The sequence below is a fragment of the Nothobranchius furzeri genome, chromosome 11, assembly GCF_043380555.1.
Source record: "Nothobranchius furzeri strain GRZ-AD chromosome 11, NfurGRZ-RIMD1, whole genome shotgun sequence".
NCBI lineage: Eukaryota > Metazoa > Chordata > Actinopteri > Cyprinodontiformes > Nothobranchiidae > Nothobranchius > Nothobranchius furzeri.
This window is the reverse complement of record NC_091751.1, coordinates 50,508,516-50,522,375: the sequence shown is the minus strand read 5'-3', so window position 1 is coordinate 50,522,375 and position 13,860 is coordinate 50,508,516. Positions and strand designations below refer to the sequence as shown.

The 13,860-nt window shown below is 44.0% G+C and overlaps 2 protein-coding genes across 3 annotated transcripts in view; one reads left to right on the top strand and one right to left on the bottom strand.

Moving 5' to 3' along the window:
• Positions 1-386: 386 nt before the first annotated feature.
• snai2 (snail family zinc finger 2) lies at positions 387-1,880 on the bottom strand. The gene is made up of 3 exons (XM_015956738.3): positions 1,610-1,880; positions 935-1,456; positions 387-707 (listed from the first exon to the last, which is right to left on the bottom strand). Exons 1-3 carry the CDS (start codon positions 1,686-1,688, stop codon positions 526-528), a joined length of 783 nt encoding a protein of 260 aa, XP_015812224.3. The 5' UTR covers positions 1,689-1,880; the 3' UTR covers positions 387-525.
• A 5,852-nt stretch (positions 1,881-7,732) lies between these two features.
• The window catches only part of sntg1 (syntrophin, gamma 1), an 82,953-nt gene continuing 76,825 nt past the window's right edge, over positions 7,733-13,860 (top strand). Inside the window, exon 1 of one of the 2 annotated variants that reach the window (XM_015956737.3) lies at positions 7,733-8,197. The gene's annotated coding sequence lies outside the window, so the exon portion shown is untranslated. The remainder of the gene's footprint in view (positions 8,198-13,860) is intronic. The other variant, XM_015956736.3, reaches the window with a different exon arrangement.

Genomic DNA, 13,860 nt, shown 5'->3' with positions numbered 1-13,860 from the left:
GCACTTGTTTTGCTATTTGAGTGCTGGAAAACTGTGCAAAGGTTCTGATAATCTCCCCACATGAAAGTTTGCACTTGTTCCCTACGTAGCGATGGCTTTGGTATTACACTGATCATACTCATGCTGCACCAGCTATTGCCTGAATAGAAAAATGGATAACAGCTGAAGATAAGATTGTGAAGGCCTAAACTTTCTAAACATGCAGAAAGTGCATGAATAGCACAGGTAGGTTAGTACGTGGTCTGCAAAGCTCAACACTGATTGCAATCACGGGAACACTGATTGAAACAATGAGAGCTGTATCTCCCTGTAAAACGACTTGGACCAGTAGGAAACCAGGCTGCATAGTTGTAAGCAAACCGACCCCCCCCCCCCCCCCCCCCCCCCCATCGGCGTGACTCCCTGACACCTTTCCTGGACTTGAAAAGTAAAAAGGATAAGCAGAGTGGGGAGTTGGAGGAAGGGGGTGTTCTGTTGAAGGAATCATATCCCAGTTCAGTTCAGTTCAGTTCAGTTCGGTTCAGTTCAGTGTGCTGCACAACAGCCAGATTCCTCATGCTTGTGTAGAAGAGACATCCTGGAGAAGGTTTTGGAGCAGTTCTTGCACTGGTATTTTTTCACATCTGAATGGGTCTGTAGGTGGGCCCTGAGATTAGACCTGTCCGCAAACGCTCTGTTGCAGTGAGGGCAGGAGAACGGCTTCTCACCTGCAGGTTAAAAGGGAAGTTCTGATCAAAAACTCTGCACAGATTTATTTGCACCATAAAGTAAAGCATGTGCACCAAATACACACACTGATTAACTGAAAATACAGAATTGTGTTTTACTTTAACTTTAAAACAATCTGCGTGAAACGAATTCAAATAAGCTGCATCAGAGGGAAAGCTGTGTCTTGGCTCAAGAGGCCAAACTGTTTATTCCCTTCTCCACTCACCCGTGTGCGTCCTGATGTGTCCTTGGAGCAGCCACGGTCTGGAGAAAGCCTTCCCGCATATTTTGCAAACACAAGGCAAAGTGTGAGTCCTGATGTGCATCTTAAGAGCTCCCAGACTAACATACTCCTTCTCGCAGTATTTACAGCTGAAGGATTTCCTCGTTTGAGCGTCGCAGTGCAGCTGTTTGTGCTTGAGCAGTCCAGAGTACGTGGAGTAGGACTTGTTGCACAAACTACATTGAAACTTTTCCGCCTCTATTCCGTTCGGGTCCGTCAGTTTGGGCAGCAGCTGCTCGTCCTCGTCGCTCCTCGGGCTTTCTGAGCCGCTGTGGTCCTTGGAGGATGTGTCGGACAGGGATGAGGGGTACCCGGAGATGGGGGAGAGGTCGCTGGGCAGCGGGGACAGCGGCAGGCTGCTGGTGGTCCACACTGTGATGGGGCTGTAGGGTGCCGGGCTCAGGATCTCCGGCTGGGGGATGACGGATAAGGGGAGGCCCTTGTAGAAGTGCGGCGTGATGAACACTGGAATAAAGCGCAAAGTGAAAACAGTTAAGTTGGCTGTCAACGCTCAGACTAAAGGATTGTCAGGATTTCGGGATCTTGTCAACAAATTCAAATCTTAAATAAAATAAAAAATAAGTTACTTTTTTAATCCAAACTTGGAGAAAACGTTACCTGTCGGGCTTTCCAGCTCACTATAATTTGGCTTCTTTGTGGAGTTTATGTGCTTCTTGACCAAAAATGACCGTGGCATCGTGGAAAACAACAAAAGAACAACTTTTGGCAAACTTTTTTTTCTTTCTTTCACTTCAGCAAATAATCTCTGAGTTTGTTGCGTAAAGTCGGAAATCCTTATTGCTTAAATCCAGCGGAGCGTCATGGTGCGTCGCTGCGTTCTTGGAAACAGTGCAGCGAGTTAGCTGTAAGAGCTGTAAATACTCCCCATCAGGTGCAAAGGAGGAGCCACCCACTTCCATTTACATAGGCTGGGAGCTGGAAACCAATTAAATCTCGCCTTCACCACTGATCTTTAACACGATCCTCGGGCGCACTCTCATTTGTTCCAGTGAGACAGGTGCTTTCTGCAAGTTTTCAAGGATGCCTGTGCGCAATCAGATGGCATTCTAAGTGAAATATGAGCAGCAGGAGCACATTTAAGTGCCAACACTCTAAAAAAAAGCAATGCAGCTAAAGAAAATGAGGTGCTGTTAGACGAAAAAACAAAAAACAAACCGTATACTGTATGGCTGATTATCAGAAAATACCATCTGCACATGCAATCACCGCACTGAGAGTGCATGATGACTGTTGTGCTGCAAACCTCCAGGGACTTGATTACACTGTAGCTATGGGTGGTACATTTAAATTGGAGAATGCAACACAAGCACACATAATGAGAGAGACATAACCAGGACGTTTGGCATCACTAATATTTTGACAGGCAGTTTTTTTTCTCATTAAAGTTCACTGCATGATGGTGGTCTATGAGAAAAATCACTAGATTTCTATTATCATTCAGCAGCTGATCCCAGTGCAGTTGTATGTGGGGAAAAGCCTTGCCAAGTGTGCAGGAAGGACTTTTCTCCTTGAAAATGTAAATTTAAGAGTAGTTCCTCTCAAGGTCAGTGTGAAGATCAGATTTATCCCTGCTGCTGCTGCTGAACTGGACAAGAAGAGGCAAACTTAGCAATGTACGCCCCCTTGTGTTGGAGTTGGATCTTCTGGGGGAGTATTGAGGGGTTTTGGACACCACCAAGGACAAGTGAAGCCACAAAAAGCATGGTGATGTACCACCAGCTCTTGGTGCAGTTTGATTGGCTGGGTCAGAAGATAGAAAAAGCTCCTTGTGTCTGGGGCACACCTTAAGTTAATTGTGAGCTGCTTATCTCATCTAGAAAGCATAATTTCAGATCAAGAATTGCTTCCTTTTTGTGCCAACCTGGATTATAAAAGGAAGGGAAGGTTATCTGTACGTAATAATTCCTGCTACTGTAGCAGATTCAGTGCTTCGCATGGGGGATGTGATATGAGGAATAGTGGCGTTTTACCTGGTGAAGCTGCAGAAAACGTTATGCACTCTCTCAAGGAAAATGCTTGGAAATCAATACAAGCAAACCAAATCCAGGAGAAGCGGAGCATGCATGATCAGGTGAAAGATGTTTTTTTTTTGCAGTTTTTATGCTTCACCCCTGTTTCATGGATTCATGTTGGTTTTCCGGGGGGGGGGGGGGGGGGGGGCACACAGCAAGGCCTAGCATCAGATCATATTGTGAATATTGTTTTTGAAGTAAAACAGAAAAGGTCATCAAAGGGCTTTGAATTTTTGATCTTCCATCATAAAATTTGGGTTTTATTTTCCAGGTCAAGTGCAAGGGTCATGCAGTACAGTCTGCATCCTCATCAACATTCATGTTCTAGTCATATTAATCCATGTAGATCAGGGATTTTTGTCTATTCTAACATGTTTGGTCCATTATCTTCTTATTTTGGAAACCTATTTAAAAGCATTGAGGTCCTGGTTGCTGTTAGAAGCTGAATGACAATGATGAGAAATTAATCTCTTTCCATCTTTTTGTTTTTTTTCTCCCCTTTTATTTTATGTAATATTTTTTAACTGCATTTGGTTTGTAGGCGTGTTTTTTGTTTAGGAATCTTTAAGGCTTTTCTTTGAGACTTTTGTTTAAGAGTAATCCCCACACATGATGTATGTGTCCTTGCATCAATTTAGTGTAAATATGCCAGTAAGATATATTATAGTGCAGATAAGTCGTTCTCCATAGACATCAAAGGGGATTTTAAAGCTCTTGGTTTTAAAATGGAGTAAAGAGTTAATCGTAAATTAGAAGAAAATCAGCCATAAAACTTGGAAGATGAACGTTGAAAACTTTAAGCTTCGTGGTTTATCATTTCTTTTTGTTGTTTTTCTATCTCCCTGCCTCAAAGGGTCTTGTAAGTAATAACATATTTTAAAAGTTGAGCTATAAGCTTCATTTGAAAAACCTTGGCATTCTGCCAGGCCTACAGAATTAACAAACACCTTAGAACCTGTCAGTAGGCTAAAAGACCTCAAAAAGCAACACTTCAGTCCACTTACTAAGGAAATTTAATAACTAAGGAACTCAAAACAACATCTAAAGCCATGCAGTCTTCACATGGGAGAGAAAGCAGCCCCATCTGACCAAAAAGAAGCATAATATTAAAATAAAAAGGTTTCACATACTAAAAACATCTTAAAGATCTACTTTAGTGATGTTTTTAATACATTTGAAGTGTTTTAGTATAAATGAATGCCTTGTAGGTCGTACTCTTGAGGACAAAAGCTCCAGTGCTCCTGTTTCAGGAACTAGAAGTCAACCAGATCAGAGTTGAGCTTCAGATGATCTGAAATGATCTGGTGTCTTATCTCCTGATATTAGGACATCTTGTCACTGGATAACAGCAAAGCGACTCTACCATTGACTGTTTGCTTTGCAATGTTGATGTTTGATCTCCACAAATAACGCAGGCCTGGAGGAGTTCTGCCGTGCTGTGGAGTTGCTAATGCTAACGGTTAGCTTCTACTAGCCGAGACATTCTCTGCTTTTTCCTGGACGCTAAACCAACAGCAGCCTTCTCCGTCCCGAGCCAAGTGAGTCCATGAATTTTAGGTGGACTTATCAAATCCCAGAATTTCACTGTTGGTTTCCTATCAGAAGCTAATGCAGGAGATGGGTGTAGGAGACTATTTTAATGTTCAACCTGCATGAAACACTTAAGCCCTTTTCAGATAGACATTCTGGAACATTTGTGGACAATTCAATCCGGTTTTTAACCGGAACTGTGTTTTCAGACACACCAATTTTGTACCGGAACTTGTCATTTCAACTGCGTTCACACAGCAGGGAAAATTTCCAGATGTCTGACGGCGAGGGGGGGGTCGGACTCATGCTAAGAAGAAGAAGAAAATATAATTTCTATAGCGCCTCTCAAGATAAAAATCACGAGGCGCTTAAGCATAATTCTGCGCACACGAAGACGCATACGAGACCTGGATGATGAAGCTCAATAGTTAAAGGAATCACTGAAGCGGTGTGAAGCGCACCGTAGCGCGTCTAGACGGTACCGTAGGAAGCAAGCTGCCGTGGTTCGCCGCATGCTACAGTGGCTGGCTATCTGGGTGCGCACAGCGTCCCCCGGTCCCCTCCTCCCCCTCCCCCTTGTCCGGAACTCTACCTCACCAGTCTGAAGCAGCCACCATGTCCGTAACAAGTCCGGACCCGTTACTAGGGGCTTCGTCCGGTTAAATTCCGGAACACGTTATCCAGATGTTTGTATTCAGACACAAACGTCTTACGGACAGAGTCCAGAACATTTCCGTTTTTCATGGCCTGTCTGAAGGGGGCTAAAGAGTGACCAATTATAATCAGGAATAACGTCATCGTCGTCTTCCTCTGCTTATCTGGGTCCGGGTCGCGGGGGCAGCATCCCAACTAGGGAGCTCCAGACCATCCTCTCCCCGGCCTTCTCCACCAGCTCCTCCAGCAGGACCCCAAGGCATTCCCGGACCAGATTGGAGATGTAACCTCTCCAACGTGTCCTGGGTGGACCCGGGGGCCTCCTACCGGCAGGACATGCCCGAAACACCTCCCCGGGGAGGCGTCCAGGAGGCATCCTGACCAGATGCCCAAACCACCTCAACTGACTCCTTTCGGTCCGGAGGAGCTGCGGTTCTACTCCGAGTCCCTCCCAAATGTCCGAGCTCCTCACCCTATCTCTAAGAATGAGCCCGGCCACCCTACGGAGGAAACTCATTTCGGCCGCTTGTATCCGCAATCTCGTTCTTTCGGTCATTACCCAAAGCTCATGACGATAGGTGAGGATTGGGACGTAGATCGACCGGTAAATCGAGAGCCTGGCTTCCTGGCTCAGCTCCCTCTTCACCACGACAGATCGGCTCAGCGTCCGCATCACTGCAGACGCCGAACCAATCCGCCTGTCGATCTCCCGATCCCTCCTACCCTCACTCGCGAACAAGACCCCAAGATACCATACTTAAACTCCTCCACTTGAGGTAGGACCTCTCACCCGAAAATTAATTTTCAGTGAAGCTGATTTTTAATAATCCCAAACTCATTAGAAAAAATAATCTGTGAACAAAGTAGACAAACGCGACCTTTTTGGAGTGTGTGTTTTGTTACTACGTCAGTTTCATAAGAAGAACAGTCAGACATGGTGGTGGTAGTGTGATGGTCTGGGGTTGCTTTGCTGTTTCAGGACCTGGATGACATGTACTTGATGGAAAAAAGAAATCTGCTCCCTAGCAGAAATTTATGAAGAACAAGTTCTGACCTTTGACATTAAACAAGTCATTCATGCTAGAAAACCCCTCTAATCAGACTAAATTAACACAGTTTTGTAGAGAAGAGTGGCGTGGTAAGTGATACTGGTTATTACAAATACTTGACTGAAGCTGTGTCCACCAAAGTTGTACGACCAGTTAATTCGTTTTTAGGTCAGCTACTGTTTTACGTACAGCTTTATTAACTTTGAATAAAAACACCCGCTCTGATCTTTGATACTGAAAGTGACTAGAAATGTTTAACAATAAGCAAAAGGCCAAAAAGGGAACACATCTGTTAGGGGAACTTTTGTTCCTTAATGGAAGCCATTTGGATGAACAGAACCTGGAGCGGACGTGTTTTGTGGCGAAGCCACTGAAAGTATTTTATTTATTATCTCCAATCACTTCATCGCCCTTGGCATAGATAACCTGGAGAACAGCTGTAGGCTGAAAAACCAACATGGAGCAGTCTACTGCAGCAGATCTGAACCTTAATTAACAAGCCTTAATTAAAAGAGTGCTGCCTCAGACAGAAACGTGCACATGCTCCTCGGCGGCTGAACAAATGCTGCCTGTGCTGCGACATGCAGCTCAGGTTTGTTACTTAAAGCGTCAGATGATTGGAGTTGCCTCATGTGGGGAAAAGAGCAAGGTCTTTCAGCTGGCGGGATGACAGGAACGAGATGCACCTGGTCAGAGTGCTCAGCTGCTCATGAAAAGGCCTCATGGTGGGTGCAGATACTACGCTGAGTGACTGAACACATTCGCTGTGTGTCAGTGTGTGTTCACTGGCAGCACAAAATGAATCAGACGTGTCTGACTCAAAAATGCATCCACATGTTGTTTCCCTTTTCTGTTTTTAAAGCCATTTAGCTAAAGAAAAATCCCAGTCAGGCACTTTTAATGATCCCACCATTGAGAAAAACAAACAAAATATAACATTTATTCTTTTTATTATGAGCAGACATGCATCTTGACCCAAATCCATCATCTTATGGGATATTTGACTTTCATTCACATCCTGAAGCCTTAAACTCACTCCAACCGACACTTACATAACCCCACATCCTTACATGACCCTTTTAAGCTCAACCATCACGTCAAATCCACTTTTCTCTCCAAAGATTGTTAGAAGTGGAGTTTGCTTTCAAAAACAGAAGGCACACATGTGACTCTAAGCACATTTCTACCTGCATGCTTAACCTAAATCATTATTAATGCATCACCTCATCTCATCAGCCTGCTTTGAGTTTAAAACCTCCAAGTACCTTTTGATACCCCTATACAATTTCTATTTTCCAAAGATTTCGAGGAAAAATAGTCCTCAGATAAACCTAACTGGCTGGGCATGAATTGATGGAAACATTAGTAAAATTGTGTTGTTGTTTTTTTAAAGCGTGTGAGTTAATGTGACAGAGTAGCAGGGAAACTGAGCAGAAAGTCAAGTCATGTAATATTTATGGTCCCGGAGTTGTGCGCGCGTGGGTATAAAACGCAGGCGCGCGCGCGCTCGGCTCAGCACGCCGCGTGTGATTTTTCCAGCTTCAGTCATGTTGGCAGAAGCGGCAGCAGCACGATGCGCGGCGGAGGCAACAAGCAGCTCGGAGCTGTGAGACCGACCGGACCCTCCGCCTCAGATGCCGACCGAGAAGAGGAGTCCCTGAAAGCAGCACTTCCCAGGACGCGAGGAGAGGAAAATGGGCTTCCTGCTGCTGCTTCATCCCTCGCGGTTCCTGCACATTGCTACAGTCTATAGTGGACCTGGATGCCGTGTGGGCGATGCTGCCACAAGGGATGTACTGTGATTTCGCGGGGATGCGTTTTAGCAGCCGTTGCATAAATTAAAATGCACACAAATTAAACATATTCAAGAAAAATCCATCAGATGAAGGAACGGAGTTAAAAGAAAGGATCTATTAAGACACCTGTTACTAGAAAACCAGGTAAGCAGCACATACGCTTTTACATTTGCATGCCTCTATGTATAAATAAAGCATTCATCTTCAGGCAATGCACTTTTTAAAATGTAATTTGCTCCAGTTGTGCACCAGGATTTATGCACCGATCACCTTTGTGATGCAAAGGCTTAGAAAGCCTATTTCCACCCTCTAATGGTTATATTTATGTGATGCACTGACTGGAACTTGCACGAGCCTCTCTGTGAACCCCATATTCTTTATAAGATTAGCTAATGATTCATTTGCTTGCATGAACCTATTTTTTTATTCCATTGCATCAGTGCAGGTACACACAGGCAGCACCCGCAGTTCCTTAAGCCAGTGCAGTGGCAGCGGACCTCTTTTCATCCACACTGCTATTCAGCAGGGCTGAAGTAGCCTGTGCTCTCTCTCTGGATGCCAGTCATAGGCAACATCCCTCTTTGGGAGAAAAAAAGCCAATTTTATAGCTGTTCACAAATCACTCATGACTCCTTGTTTCTCGATCCTTCGCAGTTGGGAAGAAGCATCAAGGAAATGTCCATCTGTGAGAAAGCAGAGGAGCATTTCAGCCTGCAGCTGCTGGCCCAGTGTGCTTTATAATCCTTGCAGAAAAACTCTTGAATCCTCCAGTGTTTCACACGATTTATGATGCTTCTTTTGCAGTAAAGTGCACTAGCAAGACATTGGATTATTATTATTTTTCCTCTTAAGGTGAAAGACAATCATTGTGGTTTGTATCCAAGAAGCTGAGATCCACTTCACTGCCTTTCAGGACTGAGATGAGCTGAGATACTCGCTGGACTTAGGTCAGGTGGAGATTGATGCATCTGACATGTCAGTGATCATTTTTCTGCCCCTCCTCCATTCTTTCTCCTTGTGCGTTAAATCAAAGAGCAGTTTGGGCTGAGTGACAGGGCACTGGCTGGAGATTAAAGGAGAAGATGAAGAAACAAGTGTGACGGTGCCAGTCTTGTTTCACGTACATGACAACTTTTTTTTTTGAAATCTTAACGTGGATCTAAAACACAATCACGGTCAAAAGCTGGCATTCATCTTTAATCATTTGGAAACCACATCTGCTCTTCACACTTAAATGCTCCTTCATACTCATCAGTCCTCCATTCTAAATCCCACTGGCTCATTTAAGAGATACAGACCTGTTAAGCATCTCGAAATCTTCTAGTGAGATCAGCTGTCCTACGGCGTCACTAAAAGCAGGGGATGTGCACGTTGACATCAATTTTGTATGTTAACACATTCAAAGTGCTGTTACACTCCCCCGACACCGCCCAGGAGCGCGATACGTAACCGAGCTGCTCTAAATATTCCAGGGTTACTCTGAATTAGACAAAAGTGGATTTTTTTCATGTCACATGGCTGCATTCAGTGACCTATTTAGGTGAAAATGAATTTCTGTGCTGATTATAATGATCATAATGCATAAAGAAAAAACATCAGGAAGAAATGAGGGTGAGAATATGTAAAAAGTAAATATAAATATATTTTAGTGATATGAGAGGCTACAGTGTGCAGATAAAAGGCTGGACATCGTCACTACAAAGGAGCTTGGAGGTAGAGGAAGTAGATAAAAACACCACACCTGATGTTTTTTGGGTTTTTATAGCTACTGTTTGGTCAGCCATCCATACAAGCTGCTCCAGATGTTCAGCTCACAGAGGAGGAGCAAGGGTGCTTTTATTGCAGTGATGAATGAGCAGCACAGATAAAAGAAGCCATACTCTCAGGGAAATATAACAAAGTCATGCAACAAGAAAAACATTAGTCTGTCTTAAAGGAGAGCGATGGCTAACAAAGCAAACACACAGCAAACTCAGCACGGCGGCGAAAGACACAACTCTCATTCATATGCACCTCATATCCCTGGCCGGTCTGATTTAGAGGTTCGGGACTGCAACACGGACCTGTTTGCTTACAGCTACACAAGCGCGGGTGATGAGTGTCCTGAGAGAGCCAATAAGGAGTTAGATTATCCAGAAAGATAGATGATTGCTTTACATCTACACAACAGAACCCTGCTACATCTCCAGTAGAGGATTCCTGTCGAGGGCCGGCTCTGTTTATGTTCTGCGTCTGTAAGTAGCCCATCCTGGACAAGTTTGGGTCACGTTTGATTAATGTGAAGAGTCCGCATGTTCGTTAAGCACCGCTGCTCGGACACAAGGCGTACAGCTCATTCAGTGGTTCAAACAGCAATCTCTGTTATTGTGTCTCCATTTAATATTTGCCACAGCAGACCGTAGCCCGAAACAGCCCAGGCCAGCTTTAAACTCACAATGTTTTTTTTTCCCCTTAAAGTGGAAAAATACGCAATGTGGCCATCGAGGCTTTTTAAAGTGAACTGGAACAGCTGTTTAACTGTCAGCACCACAAGTTAATGTAGCGCTGAAGCAATTCATCAGTGGCAACACCAAGTGTACCACAAAGTAAAAGCATAAAACAATCTTCAAATAAACAATCATAATGTTTGTCCCGGTCATGAAGCTTAAATGATGCAGAGAAGGAAATCCGAGCTAAACTTTTAATGTTTGTTTTATTCAAAGAGCTTCAGGCTGACCTGGAGCAAACTGGAGAGGTGGTTTCAGAGGTGTTTTGCAACTGAGCAGGACGCTACGGGCGACACAGCTGGGTACAACGACACTAAAAGACCAAGTTTATGCCTGCAAAAACCTTTAAAGGTCCTTTTGATTTAACAGTGGTATGAACCAAGGTGGACTTTATGGAGAATGTTGTTCAACAACAACAACATCCTGCAGTAAAACACAGCAATGAGTTCATCATACTGCAATCAGGCTGCATATTATCACAATATCAATGTGCAAAAACATCAATACTGCAAACTACTACTTGGACTGCAGTAAATTACTAACCAATATCTCCTGCAGTCGTGCATTTAAAATCTGAATGCTTATAATATATTTGACCAATCAGATAGACCCCCCCTGCATGAAATGTCATTTTAGTGTTGATTTATTACAAGTGACCTTGTTATTGCAATATTTGTGAATAACATCAAAATATTTGTGCAGTTCTAGTTTGAGGTAGACTTACTTGAGTACCATTACTCTAATGCCTCCTAAAGCAAAGAAATGATTGAAAAAGACAAACTGACTTGTCTTCAAAACCCTTGTTCACAATGCATCTGTGCAGAAACTGTCAGCAAATGTGTGCAGCGCAACAAGATTTCACCGTAAAGGGGAACATACTGCAACAGTGTTTCTGCTTTACTTTTTTAAAAAGTAATAATTGTTCTGTTGCTTAAAATATTCTCTGTAGGCAAAACCTAACCATCTTCATCTGTAATAACCAATATCTGTTTGAAATATTGGGCTGGTTGTCACATTTTAGATTTATATAATCAAACCAAAGAAAGAACTGATAAATATAAACCTGGTAATTGCATTAGATCATCACATTTTTGCAAACTTTTCATTCTTCCATCTTGAACATATTCAGCAGAAATGAAAGCACCAAAGTCGGATTTTGTTCATGTTAAACTCTGTATTGATTTACAGGACTAGACAAAGATCTGGACACATTGACTCATTGATTTTGTATTAGTAGTGTGTCAACCCTTGACCAGTGCTCTGGTGTAAAGATCTGCTGTCCAAATCGGGATCCCGAGGGCCACGATCCTGCATGTTGGAGACGTTTCTGTACTCTGACACGTCCGATATGAATCAGCAGGTGATTGACAGGCTTTGAAACACTGGACCAGCTTCTTGATGGTGCATGGGAGTTTGCACAACCAGTCTACATGTTTTTTGTGGATTTGGAGAAGGTGTCCCTTGGGGGGTCTTGTGGGGGGCACTCCAGGAGTATTGGGTACCAGGCCCTTTGATACGTGCTGTTAGGTATAACCGGTGTCATTGGTCTGCATTGATGGCAGTAATTTAGGCTCATTCCTGGTTAGAGTTGGACTCTGGCAAGGCTGCCCTTTGCAGCCAAGGTGTTGATGGGATCTGTTTTAGTGGCTTGAGGATCAGGTCTCTGCTTTTGGCAGATGACGTTGTCCTATTGGCTTCATTGGAATTTGATCTCCGGCTTTTACTTGAGCAAATTGCAGCCGAGTGTGAAGCAGCTGGGATGAGAATCAGCTCCTCTAAGTCCAAGACCATGATCTTGAATTGGAAATGGGTAGAATGTCTTTTCCAGGTCAGGAACGAGATCCTAGCCCAAATGGAGGAGTTTAAGTATCTCGGAGTCTTGTTCATGAGTGAGGAGAAGCTGGAGCGTGAGATCAACAGGCGGATTGGTGCTGCATCTGCAGTGATGCGGGCGTTGTACTGGACTGTGGTGGTGGAGTCGATTTACCGGTCGATCTATGTTCCTACCCTTACCTATGGTCATGAGCTTTGGGTAGACACAAGCGGCCAAATGAGTTTTCTCCGCAGGGTGTCTGGGCTCTTAGAGATAGGGTGAGAAGCTCGGTCATCCGGGAGGGGTCCAGAGTAGACCCGCTGCTCCTTCACATCGAGAGGAGCCAGTTGAGGTGGCTTGGGCATCTGTTTAGGATGCCCCCTGGAGGCCCCCCTGATGAGTTTTTCCTGGGCACATCCAAATGAGAATGCACCCAAAGAAAGACCCAGGACACGCTGGAGAGACTATGATTCTTGTCTGGCCAGGGAACGCCTTGGGATTGCCCCGGAGGAGCTGGCCGAAGTGGCTGCATGGGGAGAGGGAAGTCTGGGCCTCCCTGCGTAGACTGCTGCCCCTACAACCAGACCCCAGATAAGCAAAGGACAATGGAGGAATCAGGTGTGTTGAATCAGAGAAGCGTCAAAAGTATACACGATAGTGGCCTTCCAAAAAGTCCTAAATGAGACTCACACTGTTGGGTTTTGTTTATTTTTCAGTGAGAAAATCCACACAGGACCTAGGCACAACTTTCAGGAAATCAAATAAACATTCAAAGTTTTTAAATGTTGCTTTACACTCTAAAAACCTGTTTCTCTCAAAAGTTTAGAGTGTGCCTTGTTTCCCTGAGAAAGCTGTTTGTTTTTTCTTTTGCCAGTGTAGTTTGGAAAATGAAATAATTAGCCCGAGCAGTTCCATAATTTCCTACTTTGTATGCAGTCACCAGGCACATTCGTTCCTCAAAATGTGTATCATTTCAATGTAGCCAGCCTTCAGCAAAATGCTGAGCTTTCTAATCCTTTCATGTACTCTGCACACAGCGTGGTGCCATTTCCAAACCCTAAAGTCTTTTCTGCAAGGCAACTCCAGCCTCATTGGTTAAAGTACACAAACATCTCCATGCTTATATATTTAGGATCCTTTTCAAGGATATGTAGACACAAAAAGATGAATTCATTCAACGTGGAACAAAGACTAAACGTTTATACCCTCTAAAATTCATAAAGAATTGTATTCTTTAGTTGTTTGTCGTGAGGTTTGCCGTACGTCTGAGTTAGTTCTGATGATATAACAGTTTAAGAGATGATCCTTGCTGATTTAAACTGGCATTCATCTGATATCCGGTGGTTCCCTGCAGTCAGAAACCATACATCATAGTCAGGAAGGTCGGGATCTCAGTCTATAAACGTGTCCGTCACTAATTTATTTCTCTGTCTATCATTCATGTGCAGTTGGCATAAAGAGCACGGCTCGCTGTGCCCCGAGCCTCAGGTATTGACTCACTGGGTAAT

Bases quoted from the DNA above. Each gene is read 5' to 3' on its own strand.
- snai2 (XM_015956738.3), bottom strand. From the start codon at position 1,688: ATGCCACGGTCATTTTTGGTCAAGAAGCACATAAACTCCACAAAGAAG. The intron at 1,457-1,609 runs GTAACGTTTTCT...GCTTTATTCCAG, and splicing joins TGAGCTGGAAAGCCCGACAG to TGTTCATCACGCCGCACTTC. The intron at 708-934 runs GTGAGTGGAGAA...TTTAACCTGCAG, and splicing joins ACACATCAGGACGCACACGG to GTGAGAAGCCGTTCTCCTGC.